General features: G+C 44.3%; 1 protein-coding gene across 1 annotated transcript in view; it reads right to left on the bottom strand.

Annotated features, from left to right (window-relative positions):
• The window catches only part of UMODL1 (uromodulin like 1), a 44083-nt gene extending 36590 nt beyond the window's left edge, over positions 1-7493 (bottom strand). Inside the window, exons 1-2 of the mRNA XM_030955187.1 lie at positions 7376-7493; positions 348-509 (exon numbers count right to left, since the gene is read on the bottom strand). Of these exons, the coding sequence (XP_030811047.1) occupies positions 348-509; positions 7376-7493 (280 nt within the window). The remainder of the gene's footprint in view (positions 1-347; positions 510-7375) is intronic.
• Positions 7494-14226: the final 6733 nt, after the last annotated feature.

Genomic DNA, 14226 nt, shown 5'->3' with positions numbered 1-14226 from the left:
AAGGCGACAGAGCTTCAGCGAGGCTCTGAGGAAACCAAGCAAGATTTCACTTGGCAAACGTTGGGGGGCCACAAACAGCCCAGCTAGGGCCTCGTTTGCCATATGCCACAGGCAGAGGAGCCAGCACAGGAGAAGGAGCCAGGGAAGGTTTGCGGGACCCACAGCACCCACACACTGCTCAGGGGTGCAAGCACTGAAGCTGAATATCCTGGGATCCATCCAAGGCACATTCCCATGTTTGTTTTAGCAAGAGCTATGGTAACAGTTTTCCTGCCCACTCCCACCCTCAGGAGGGAAAATGAAGGATATTTCTATTAGAAGCAGCATTGAATTTATCAGTAACATACCCTCTGGCATGGGATCCACACAGGCTGCTCCTTTGGATGAGCTGCAGCATTTTTTCAGCCCTGGACATTCAGTATCGAACGTGCAAGGATAATCAAATGTTTCCATATCCTTCACTGGACAAATACCAGGTCTTGAGGCAAATACACTGGATCTATTGAGTGCTAAGTAACAAAAACATTTCTGAGAGCAAACATACAGAAAGTTGTTTCCAGAAAATTGTGATATTTAATTTATACCAAACACCTCCTCCTCATTTTAGAAGCGTGTCTGTTCTGAGTTTTTAATGGGAAGAAAACAGCAGCCTAAAATATCATTATTTCATTTCAAGGATGTAAATATTCTCAGATCTTTCTCTGGTCCATGACATTTCTGTTACAGAAATTTTGAGTCTCTAACTTTCCATTAATAATTGTGGATGGATGGGCTCATAGGTAAGTTTCTAAATGTGGAGACACTGAAGCACTTAGAAACAGAAAATGTGCCTGATACCAGCTGTGACTAATCCAAAAAATATCTAATGATCAAAGAAAACAGGTACTGTGCAAGATAGAAGTTGAGAACTTTCATTTAACGTTTTGTGGCACAAATTTAACCTAGGCTGCAGTAATTCTGTTCCAGCTGGCCACTCCAGGAGGATGGTAGCCCACACCAGAGAGCCCTGCAGAGAGGGCAGCTGAGGCAGGAGATGGCTGATTCCCAAGCCAAGGGCAGACAGTGGTTCTGGGTCAGTGCCAGCACAAAATCTCTTCTAGGGGGAAAAAGAGAAAATATTTCCAAGCCCTACAAACTCACTTCTTTACCCACACTCTCAAACACAGCTCCAGGTAATGCTCAGCTCTGGTCTTTCTAAGCAACCTGAAAGAAATCTCCATTCGTTTTGCACCTCCAGGTTTTTGATCCTTTACTGAGCAATTGAAGTCAGCCAGGAGAAAAATGAACCTGATTGCTGCAATAGGAACAGTTGTGGTGCAGGAAAACCACATTTGACGTAAGAAAGCCCAGAGCGAGTGAAAAGTCCACAGCAAACTATAAATCTGTTATGAACAGTCACTTCTGTGGGTTTACAATTTCTGTTATCCCAAAGCTCTGCATGAGAGTAAATGTGAGGTTTCTGAGAAGCAGGAGGGGATATTGAATCGAGCACTTTTGGCCTCAGCCAAGTAACCTTCTTAGCCAGAGAAATTATCTTGATTAACCAAGAATTAAACTGAATCTACACAACTTGCTGCCAGATGCACTTTCCAGGTCTTCCTCTGTCTGGGGCTGGCACTCCACAGGTGGTTTCCCCAAACAGGTCCTTCTCCTAGAAGGAGATTGATTTTCAAAGCCACATCAGGTGTGATAGAGCCTCAGCCAGGGAAATTATCTTGATTAACCAAGATTTAAACTGAATCTACATAACTTGCTGCCAGATGCACGTTCCAGCTCCTCCTCTCTCTGGGGCTGGGACTCCAGAGGTGGTTCCCCCAAACTGGTCCTTTTCTTAGAAATATCCCTCTTGCTTTTCAAAGCCACATTCAGGTGTGATACAGCCTCGGCTGCCCTTACCTGAGTCTCACACACATTCCCAGCCTCAAGTGATTTCTCCTTCTCAACCTCCTGTGCAGGGAGCTGAGCAGCCTCTCACACTGGATTTTGCACAAAAGGGATTTCCTTGTGTTAGAAAATCCCCTATTCACCATTGCTCTTGACTGTTCAAACCAGGCAACTGGACCCAGGTATGGAAATTCCTCCAGCTCTGAGATTCAAGTGCAGTTCAAGCAGGTTTGAGGTTCAAAGCAGGTTTTTGTCCCACCTATGTCTCTTTTTGTGTGTGTGTGTTTAACTGCAGTGTAAATGGTTTAATGAGTGCCATGCAATCTCAGAAAACACTATTGAATCCTGGCTAGGTGCCACAGAGCCATTTATCTGAAATCAAAAGGTCATCTTTTTCAGATCAACGGAAACAGAGATGGATTCACTTCACATTGCTGCCTAATTGTACCAGATGCACTTTGGAAATTCAATTTATGCTCTCCCCTTCAATCATGCTGGGGACAGTCACCGACCAAGCAAGCAGTGAGGAGCAAACCAGCCAAGTCCTGTGTCATTGGATGAAGTACAGGCTTTTCTCCTCTGTTATTAACATAAATGTATGGAAGCAGAACTGCAGCTTAGCAACCAAAGGTCACTTGCCAGCCTGCCTCTGGATCTGCTGGATCTGCTGTGGCTGCAGGATGGGGCATCTCCCAGGAGATTGATGCTGAGGGACAACATCAGCTCAGCCATAACCCCCTTCCTCTCCCTCCTTGTCGCGGACATCTCTTTGTGAAAATCCTTTCTTAGGATTTTTCCTGCTGAAGCTGAGAAGTTTCAGCAACAAGATGTAAACAATGGTTATCTGCTGCTGTGGAGTGCAACAGGTCTGTCTGTGATTGGCCCATCTTGGATGTTTACAGTTAATGGCCAATCAAGGACCGAGCAATCTCGGACAGAGTCCAAGAGAGCTGCTTTGTTATCATTCTTTACTTTCTATTCTTAGCTTAGCTAGCTTCTGGAAACTTTTCCATCTATTTCTTTTTAGTATAGTTATAATGTAATATATATATAATAAAATAATAAATTAAGCCTTCTGAACATGGAGTCAACATTCTCGTCTCTTGCCTCATCCAAGAACCCTTGTGACCACTGTCACACCTCCTTCCATCTGCAAGGGATGGTTTCTTCCAGAGGGGGTGGTGGAGCCAGGGACCAGCACCCTGCCTTTGTCTCAGGTATCAGAAGGTGGAGACAAATCTATGAAATGACAGAGGAAGGCCCTGGGAAAGTCTGGTCCAAAGGCAGGCTGGCAGTTTTCATTACAAAAACCCGATTTTGGGGTCCTTGAGCATTGGTAGGCTTTACTTGCTCAGGTGGGTGTTTTCCATCCTGATTGCCTCTCCAAGGGTTTGACTGGGATTTGTGCTGATCCAGCATCTGACAAATATTTAACACCACTCCTGGGTGTTCCTTTTGCCTTGGAGGAGAGAAGGCTGAGGGGAATGTGCTCAAAGTTTACAAAATCCCAAAGGCAGGGGGCAGGGTGAAGGTTTTCACCATAGCCCACAGAAATAAAATGGGTGAAAGAACTCATTTCTTCACCTAAACAGGAGGGAACTTCTGCGATTTGTCAGCACAGGGGGTGTGGAGACAGACAGCTTCAGAGGGCTCAAAAAGGGACAAGGCAATTCCTAGACAGGATTCCCATCAGCAGACACCATGGGGAACAGGCAGGAGTGTCAATAATCCCATTTCTGCAGCTGCTGGGGGCACATGAGGGACACAAACTGCAGGGCAGCCAGAGCCACCTGCTTCTGGGTGCAGTCCCACAGGACATTCTGGCACCTTCCCACCCCAGGCTGATGCTGCAGTGCTGCCCATGTGTGACACCAGTGTCCCTGGCTTTCCTGTGACAGCCGAGCACAGGGACAGCTCCTGCTGCTCTGGTCACAGCCAGCATGGGAACATCTGCATGCCAGCTCTGCAAGGTCCCAGCCCTGCTGAGGGACACCTACAATGAGCCTTTTCTTACTTTTTAGTTGTTTCCCTGAAAATGTTTTTCTGAAAATTTCTGAAAAACCTTCTTCAGAAGTCGTACACACAAGGCACACTGATTAAAGCCTGATTTTAACATTGCAAATCAAATGCTCTCAAGAAACTCCACAATTAAAGTTGCTCTTGGGCCTTCTTATTTTAAGGTATTTTTGTATGTGTGTGCTTAAAAGCAGCCTTCACCTTGTGCTGATGCACTCTTTCCCTCCCTAGCTGGGGATCAGGCAGGGTTAGATGGCAGATAAGGAGCTCTCTGGTTTCATCTTGTGCTGGAAAGTGGGCAGCAAGCCAGCCACCAGGAGAAGTAACCACAGCATCCATTCAGGCAGCTGGAAACAAGCCTGGAGAGCTGGATCCTGTCTCTACCTAAAAGACAAGATGCTGGGAGAAGTTTTGTATGGTGAAACAACCTTCAGGGTTTCACAGGTCCATGAGCTTGACCTGCAGCCCCAACCATACAAGTTGTTAAAAGCAGCACTAAGCTCCATGAAAATCAGAATAAATCAATGACAAAAATTAAAACTGCACCCAAGGTGTCTGAAAGCAGGCCTGAAACCAACAGAGAATGGTTTGATCTCAGTTTCTGTGCAGCTCAGTTGCCCATCTGTGAATGACACACCCACAGCCTTTGTGAAGGAAAATTGCTGCCTGTGAATCCCCCAGGATTCACCTTCAGAGGTGATAAATAATTCCCTACTCAGTGAGAGGCTGAGCAGAGCACTGAATGTGGAGGTCAGGGTGGCACACTCTGGGGAGCTCCTCAGAGAGGCTCCATCATCCCTGGGCACTGGGAAATGTGTCCTTGGGGCACTGCAGAGCTGGATCAGGTAATTAAAACAGTTCACTGATCTGCATGCATGGGCAAAAGGAGAAAAAACAAATTTTAAAAACATTTAATTCTCCCTTAAGAATTCATTCCAGCACTTCCTAACTTTTAGATATTTAACTTTCCAGCTGTTATTTAAAATGTCAAATTTGTGTGTGCACCTGATGGACAGACACACACCTAGTGAGACCTACCAGAGCAACTTGACCAGTGGTCTAGAGTAAAAAAATAACAGAAGCATGGTCTGCCATATCCCAGGCTGGGGTGAATGTTTCCTTCTAGGAAGAGAAGGTGAGGAGTGGCCAGGAACAGGCTGCTGTGAAAGGTCATGGAGACCTTTCCACCCCTGGCAGGATGGAGAGCAAGCCAGCATGGATAATGTCATGAAGAAAATAACAGCAGTTCAGCAGGGTGCTGTGCAGTAATTTCTGCAGTTCCAGTTTCTCTTCTCATCATTTATTTAAGACTGTGTCTAGACAGTGCATTACCATTCACAGAATTTATGACTAATGCCCTGAAAAGCAAAGATACCAGAATAATGTAAACATGGTAATCACCTAGAAGCCATACAAATCCTTCAATGGTTTTAAATATTCCCAAATTAACTTTCAGAGGAAAAAGTGTCAGGGTGATCACAGCATTTCATGGACAAACCTGCCCAGAGTGCCCATCAACAACATGGCAAGGGCAGGGTGGAAATTCTGCAGCTCAGCTTTACAAGAGATTTGCAGATTTGTTCATGTTGGATGAAACAGAATCACCAACAGCTCTCAAGCCCAAAATATCCCTAGAGATGCTTTTAAGAGACAGAATTATACTGGAAAGAAATATTTCAAGCGTTACCAGGATGGGTTTTTTTTCCACACAAGAAGATGGTCATGACTTTCAGAGGTTCAGAAACACCTGAATTTCTTGTGCAAACAGTGACAACCACGGTGACTTTTCCACATTTAGCTGGCACAGCTCTTTCCTTGTACTACAGAATTAAAAAGCCATTTTCTCTGATTGCCTCTCAGTCTTGCCATTTGATACTTACAGGCACACATGTATGCACATGTCTGTATACCCAAAAGACTTCACTGAAGTAACTTTTTAACCATAATTAGATGTACTGGAGATGGAACTGATGCTTGGAAAACAGAGATGATCAGCAGCAGGTCCTTTGCCTGTCTGACAGATCTGCTGGGGCACACAGTAATCTGCAGCTCAAATTCTGCTTTGCTGGGACTCCACAACAGCAGGGTATAGTAAATTAGGAATTATGCTTTAATTTCTCTTCTCTAGCAAATATTTTTAGGAACAAATAAAACACATCAACCATTTTTGTCTTCCCATCCTGTTAAAATCCTGCTAGACACAATATTCTACCTGTGACTGTGGAGAAAACGCCTGGGGGGAAAAAATAATGTTTGGAAGTTCTTTTTCCAATGCTCTGAAGCAACTTAAATGTGGGATGAGCACATTGTTCTTGACAGATCCCATGACAGGACATATGGCTCATCCCCCCTCATGCCACGTTACATGATCCTGTGCAGGAGCAGGTTTGGGGACATTCCCACAGATCTGAGTCACCCAAGTCTTATGACCCAAAACAAGGGCCAGGGCTGCCACGGGACCTTTCCTGTGTGTGGTTATGTAAACACCCAGGTCCATACTGAAAAATGGAAACAGGGAAAATGCAATGTCATACTGAAAACAGGAGAGAAAACTACATCCTGCAGAATGTAGGATGTACTTTTTTCTGGATGACAGAAAAGTTCAGTGCTGGTTTAGATAATTCAAGATGCCTGTTCAGTTTAAAAACATCTAAAACTACTCACTGGAAAAAGAAAGTTCCTTTTTCCCAAGGAATCCCCTCCATCTATGTCTCAAGTTCTGATAAAACTGGGAATTTCTGATTGACAACTGGTAACCCTGATATGGGAAGGGGAAAATCTTCCATCTTGAGACAAAGGTGATAAAGCCTTCCTGAATGGAGTCTTATTAACACTCAGATGTTAGATCAGAGTCACCAAAAGGCTCACCAGGTTCTCAGACCTTCCACACAGCCACAGGTAACCAAGGAACTCCCAAGAAAATGGGTCCCAGTCCAGTTTTGGTTGGAAAGCATCCTGTATCATGTTGCACTGAGGTGACAGGTTGTTTTAAATTGGAACCAAAATTGGGTTTGCATTCTGGGAACAGACCCTGCTCCACATCAAAGGAGATGTTATCCCAAGTGCATCCTGAATTACTTTTGAGGAGAAAGCTCCTGGTGTCAATGCAGGCAGGCTCAGAGAACTGCAGGCATCAGACAGTGAATTATTGCTCTTGGCCAGGGATATTGGCCTGAACCTGCACAGGTGATGAGCCCTTGCAGGGCTAACAAGCAGGTGCCTTCCTCAGGCTCTCTGGAAGTTTAGTGAATTTGTGACTAGAGGTGGCAAAGAGCAAGAATCAGGAGTTTAATCTGCTATGTCTACTCTTTGCCATGTTGGAACAAAGTTTACTGTACATTATTTTAAACTCATTTATTTCAGTGAATAGTTACCTATGGCCCAGGACTGAATTAAGCCTTTACACATCTCAGCTGAAGTGAATCTTTTTCCATAAGAAGTATTTATTTCCTCTCTTATTGTGACTAAAACTTACCTAGAGAGCAGTAGAGTCCAACTTGCTCATATCCCTCACAGCAATCTGTGAGAGTGATGGTTTCAGGGACCTCAACACTGTGAAACTCTGTTCTGTGGTGTGTCTGGGGACACACCATCCATGGGATCCACCCTCCACAGGATGTCTTCTTCTCATAGGACTTCTGGTAGGCAACCATTTTAAACACACTTTTGGTCAGGGTGTAGTTGCACAGGTGGTACCCTAGCAAAGAGAGGCCTTTTTCTAGGAAACAGTAACAGGAAAGAAAAGGATCAGCATTAACTTGTCACCCTGATGGCTTTTGGCTTCCTTTTTCTACCTCTGTCGAGGCTGGGATTGAGGGCACTTGGGATGATAGTTCATATTCAGACTCAGGTGTTTATTGTTTCTTATTCATATTGTTTCAATGTTACAGCTTCACAGCTGTGAGTTCTGCAGTCTTTCATTAGCAAGGCACAAAATGGTTAACCATCTCTTGTTAAAAGGTCTTTTAAGACTAAACTATGTAATTATTAAATGACACCTGGATTATTTTCCCTTTTAACCCAATAACTGATCCCACAGAGCTGCAATGGGGACTTTTCTGTCCAATTACAAAACACCACCCAAACCCATGGAGAAGAAGGAAGAAGAAGGTGAAGAAGAAGGAAGAAGGTAAAGAAGAACAACCTGCCTCCACCCTAAAACCTCCATCTTGCTTCATATTTATTACTATATTCCAAAACCCCAAACTCTAAGTTTTCCACCCTGTGTATTACATACTTCTAACCAACTCCACACCCATAATCCCAGTGCTATCAATCAATTTTGGAAGCCTGTTCCACAGCCTCAGGTCACATGCAGTGCTCTCCAGGGACTCAGAGTCTGTCTGTACAGATAGTCTAAAATTCTCAACATCCAGAACTCCAACATCACCCCAGAGCAGAAGTTCCCTGCAGTATCCAGTGGAAAACAGAGTTTTAAGAAAGCAGTGACAGAACCAACACAGATGAATGATTTCCAGGAAGGCTGACGTTGGGAAGAACATCGCTTCAAAAAACAGACACAAGAAAGAATTGGTAGTGACTGCTTGTCATAGGCATCACTTTGGTCATGAAAGGATGAAGATTGGCAGAAAATTCAAAGAGTTCTTTCTTCAGGTGTGAGGCAGAAAAAGGGCAATTTAACTCAAGTTAATATTAAAGAAATTTACATATGTTAATATAAATTAACAGTAGAGCACAATAGGCACTTCCAGGGCAGAGTCATCCAAGTAGTTTAAAAACCCACTCCAGCCTCCTGCTGCCAAAACCTTCATCACTCCCCACTGACTGTAAAGGGAACAAAGGGTGAGGAACTCATGGGCAGATGAGTCACAGTAGATGTCTGGAATAAGACATCCTTCAGACATCACCCTAGGCTAAAACTGGGTACTCAAACATCACTGGGAAGCACTTCCAGGTATCTGACACAAGAGGTATTCCTGGAGATCCTGCACTGCCTCTCTGCATTTGTAACAGACCTTGTTGATCAGCCGCTGGAAACCTGCAGTGCTTCATTGACTTTGGGTACAAACCAAGTCAGTGATAAGGTCATTAACTGCATCATTTCACACAGGTCTGGGGATGGGACTCAGCCTCCAGAGTTCTGAAAACATTTCTGATGAGGAGTGAACTTGTTAGGTGCTGTGGAAACCCAGGGCACAGGGAATATTTCTGTGTCTGGTCTGGAGTGCCCTGCCCCCCAGGGGAGCTCTGACTTTGACCCTCATTCATGGAGAAAGTTTCCCAGACTTCAAGATAGACCAGAATCCACAAAAGTGTGAAATAGATTATAGAGAGCAGTGTAGGTGTATCACTGGGTGAGAAATTGAGGTTTTGGGGTCTTTAGTATGTTGTGGATGGAAGCAAGATGGAGGGCACAGGGTGTTGTCCTGGGTTTCTTCTTCTTCCTTCTTCTCCATGGGTTTGGGTGGCATTTTGTAATTGGGCAGAAAAGTCCCCATTGCAGCTCTGTGGGATCAGTTATTGGGTTAAAAGGGAAAATAATCCAGGTGTCAGTTCTTCATTGGATAGTTCAATCTTAAAAGTCCGTGTAACAAGAGATTGTTGGCCATTTTGTGCCTTCTGATGAAAAGCTGCAGAACTCACAGTAGTGAGACTGTTTTACTGATAAGAAATAATAAACACCTGAGTCTGAACATGAATTACTGTCTCAAGTGCCTTCAATCCAGACCCAGAGAAACCCACAACTGGAACCACCACAAGGTGCTTTGCTTAAAACTGAAATACTTCAGCAGGGATAGGGGGAAAACCCCAACACCAAACAACAGAGAGAAAGCCCAACAACAGCAACAAAAGCAGATGGAGTTTAAGCATTAGCAGTAAGCAACCTACAGTCATGCCACAGACATCAGGCTGGCTCCTAATGAGATGGTATAGAAGCCAGAGGGGCTGAGTCACCCTGTGTCCCACTTGGGAAACAGATCAGATGGAATTAAAATGCCTGCATCATCCTCTAGCCAAAGCAGAAGAAACTTTAATAAGGATAAATATGAATTAGCTGCAGAGATTTAAATATAGCAGGACTGTTTCCTTTTTTTCTGAGAGCTCTGAGGGCACCAGGGTCAGCCAACAGACAGACTGAAGCTAACACAATATACACAACAGGCGTACAATTAAAACATTTACAGTGTATTTGTACAACTTATCTCCTGCCTGAAAACATGAAACGTGTTAAAAATAATTTAAGAAGGAAAAAAAAGAATTGTCAGGCTTTTAGGAATCCTGTGCTTTTATCACAGCTAAACAAAAGACATTTGTGCAATTTGAGCAGGACTAGGAAAAGAGCTTTGGAGAGGAGGATCCATTTGCAGTGCAGGGACAGTCCAGAAGAAAACATGGAGTAGACTTTGGTGTCTAGAAATGGCCTCTGGCAGCCCAGCCCTGCTCTGCATCACCCTCTGTGCCTTCCTCGTGCAGCCACAGGCAGAGCTGGGGCTGGGTTGTGCTCCAGGGAGAGCCAGAGAGCTCCCACAGGCTCCAGGGGCTCTGTGCTGCTGCTTGGAGCAGGTCAGCAGGAAAACACTGAGAGTGGAAACCCCATCCCTGCTTCTTCCTCCCAGCCAGCTCCAGCAGGACGCCCCTGTGACTGCTCCCTGGGGCTCTGGGGACACAGCTGAGGTCCCCACACCCCTGGGAGGCACCTGGCTGCTCTGTGTCTCTGAGCAGGGAGTGCAGGGAGGTGGCCAGGAGGGACAGAAGACATCCAGCGTGGCTCAAAGCCTGGCTCAAGGCCAGAGCCTGCCTCTGAGCCAGGAGAGGAGCCCAGAGGCTGGGATGGAGCTCTGACCAGGACAGGGCTGTGCAGGAGGAAGTGGAAGGAGAAGAGAGGCAGAGAAAGCAAGGTGACCTCTCCCTCTGGCTAACTTGCGGATAACACTCTGAGACAATGGGAAAGGAAAGCGAACGTGGGTTCTGGAGCAGGAATCAGAGCTCAAGGGCTGCTCTTTCTTCAACGTGTTCGATCCATTAGCACCTCACACGAGGCACAAGTGCCTGACAAGAAGCAGGCAGCTGTCATTGCATTTTGGAAAGCATTCCCTTGCCATGTGCTAACACTGCTCCAAGAATACCTTTTTGTGCAAATGATCCTAGGCATGTAGGTGTGAGGGGGAAAAAAGTCTTGCTCCAACTTTTTAATTTGTTTTTGGAGTTTTTTTTTTTAAATGTGTTTGTAACCTGGATGGCTAAATGACCAGAGTGGAACAGAATTAATACCTAAATAATTTTGGTTATAGCCTTTCCCTGGAGAAAGTGCACAAACATCTGTTGTGACCAGGGAAGGAGGCAGGAGCAGGACAAATATTGTTCTATGAAAATGAGAAAGAGAAACTCCTACATTAAGGAATCAGACTGTTATAGTATAAAATCAGGTTAGAGGGGAGCAGGGCAGATGAGAATCAAAAGCTCAGCCTTGTTCCTCATCCCCATGATCCCTCCTTTTCTCCAGAGCTCACATAAAGCCTGGCAAGAGCAAAGCAGGGGCTGGAAGGGAAAAACTGAGCAAGGAGAGCACTGAGGATTCGTGCTGTCCATGCAGAGCTGAGGCTGCAGCACTGGAAAGCTAAAAATTCCAGTGTCAGCTGAGCTGGCTTAGTCTCTACAGCAATGTGCAACATAAATACAGGTATGAAACTGAGAATAAGATGGTGTAGAATTAGACACAGTTTATAATTGGAAGCTACAGCTGTCAGAGCAGCTATGAAGTCATAATTCATACTTAAACATTGATACTAGGTACATATATATATATATATATATACTAGATATAGAATGAGGCTGCCAAAGCATAAAGAGGAGCTCTGAGATGAGGCTGTGGTGGTACAAAAAGGTGCCCTCAGTGCAAGAATTTCAACTGAAGGTGTCAGGGAAAAGTGCAGCACCACCAGTCTCTGCCCCATCCATCACTTCCAGACCATTCAAAACAAGCTCTGGCACTCACAGAGTTCAATTATTTTGCTGACAGCAGTTTGCTGCTGAGCAATGTGGCTTGGATCAATTTGGGCTCTTTAGCAAATTGGCTTTCTGTTCTCATTACTCCCATCTATGGGGCTATGGCACAGTCAGATGGAATTGAAATGCACTGGCTGTTGTTTTCAGTGACTCAAAGCTGAAGTCAATGGCACAGCAGAAGGCAGTCTCCTGCCATTAGTATGGATGTGTTACACCTATCATTTCTGGATTTTAGAATTTTGTCTCAGAAACCACCAGCTTTCAGCACCATCAGGGAAAATAACAATTTTGTTTCTATGTAAAGCAGGAGCATAAGCAATTAGAGCAAACCCTTCATTAATAGGAACAAACACTGAGAGGAAAGCAAAGGCTGCACAGGAACAGGCTCCTTGCAACTCAAGGTTAAACCCAGATCAGAACTGAGAGCATGACCAAAAAACAGCAATAAAAAATGCTTCTTAGCATTTATGCCATAGACAGAGCTGCAGTTCTGGAAACTTCACCACTCAGGTGTCACAGGAGCCACTGTGAGCTGGGATCTGCAAAATCTATTCTCACTGGAGAGCAGTCAGACTGAAAGACAAGCCCCTTTCTTGTCTTGACATAACCTTAAAAATAAACTGTTGGAACAGGTTCATGGAAGGCAGATTCAAGCTCAGTTTTGAAACGCAAACGCTCCAAAACATGAATGAAACGCTCCAAAACATGATTTTTCTACAACTTCCAAATTGCAAAGTCAACACCACTTTAAATGGGATAGGAATTCTCCTGGCCCTAGTGTCTGCAAACCTCTTTTCAGCTGTGGCTTTGACAGAATAACAGAAAAGTCTGCAAGGTTCTAAGAAATATGGTTTATATTTAACTGAGACTCACAAAACCACATAAGTAAAGAAAAGCAATGAAGAGCAGTCAAAAATCATATTTTCTCATTTAAATGAACCAAACCAGAAATTAAGAATAAATTAGGGGTTCATTTAGCAGTTACAGTTGGTTAGGGTTATTCAAAATTACAGCCCATACCACAGATGAAATTTAAGCATGTCTTCTACAGCTTCCTCTTATCCATCCCCAGGAATCTACCAGGCACATTTCCTGCTAATGCTCATTTTAAAGACAATTTTCATAAAAAATTTGCACAATACTGAAGACAAAGCAGAAATTCTCCTTGTTCTTTTCTGGCACAAAGGAAATGACAAGGATTTTTGCCTGGGGATGAAAGGTTGTGGACAAAGGTTGTGTTTTTGCTTGGTTAGATTTTCTCTGTTCAGTTATCAACAGAGGATTCTTAAATGGTCACTGGGACATTGCCAGTTCCCTGGAGAGTGGCCACCTTGGCTGGTTTATTTCAAAGAAATATCTATCCAACATCCAAGCTAAGCTGTCCTGTGGCCAGGTTTGCATCACTCACCTGTAATTTCATCTCCCCTTCCCTGCTGTGTGGCTGCCCAGAGGATGAGAACAGAAATAAGGGTGCTCCTGGCCATTGCAGGGCCCATCCTGGATAAACCTTTCTTATCCCTTTGTTTCCAAGGTGGCAGAGCTTGGCTGTCCTCACAGGTAGGCTTTTGGATTAGGGGAAAAGGTGCTCTGGTTTTTTTTCCTTTTGCAGGGAGGTGATAACTGCTGGCAACAGAAACAAAGATGCTCCACTGGGAATTTTGCTGGTTCTCTCTCCTCTGTGTTCTCTCTGGGGAATCTGCCTCTTCTGCCTGTTCTACTTGGCTCCCCCAGCCTGACTTGGAGAAAAAAAGGCATTTTAAAACTGCTGGTTTAGTCCCTGTTTATCCTTCAGAGCACTTATTCCCTCTCACCCCTTAAAGACTCAGCATCTGGGAGCCAGACTTACACACCTCAAAAACCAGGTATTGTCACAGACATCTTTTATGGAAAATCCTTGCCTTAGGATTTTTCCTCCTGAGAAGCTGAGAGGCCTGAGGAATAAAATGTAAACAATGATTATCTGCTGCTGTGGAATGCAACAGGTGCATCTGTGATTGGCCCATGTTGGATGTTTGTAATTAATGGCCAATCACAGTCCAGCTGGCTCGGACAGAGAGCCGAGTCAGAAACCTTTGTTATCATTCTTTATTTTTCTATTCTTAGCTTAGCCAGCCTTCTGATGAAATCCTTTCTTCTATTCTTTTAGTATAGTTTTAATGTAATATATATCATAAAATAATAAATCAAGCCTTCTGAAACATGGAGTCAGATCCTCATCTCTTCCCTCATCCTCAGACCCCTGTGAACACGGTCACAAGGTATAAACATCCTGAATTCAGTCCTTGTCCACAAACCAGGTGGTATTACTCTGAAGGTCTTTATTTCTGCACCTTGAAAGCAAACTAAGAGTAAAAGCAA

The sequence above is a fragment of the Camarhynchus parvulus genome, chromosome 1 (genome assembly GCF_901933205.1).
Source record: "Camarhynchus parvulus chromosome 1, STF_HiC, whole genome shotgun sequence".
Classification (NCBI taxonomy): Eukaryota; Metazoa; Chordata; class Aves; order Passeriformes; family Thraupidae; genus Camarhynchus; species Camarhynchus parvulus.
This window is presented reverse-complemented; position numbering and strand designations above follow the sequence as displayed.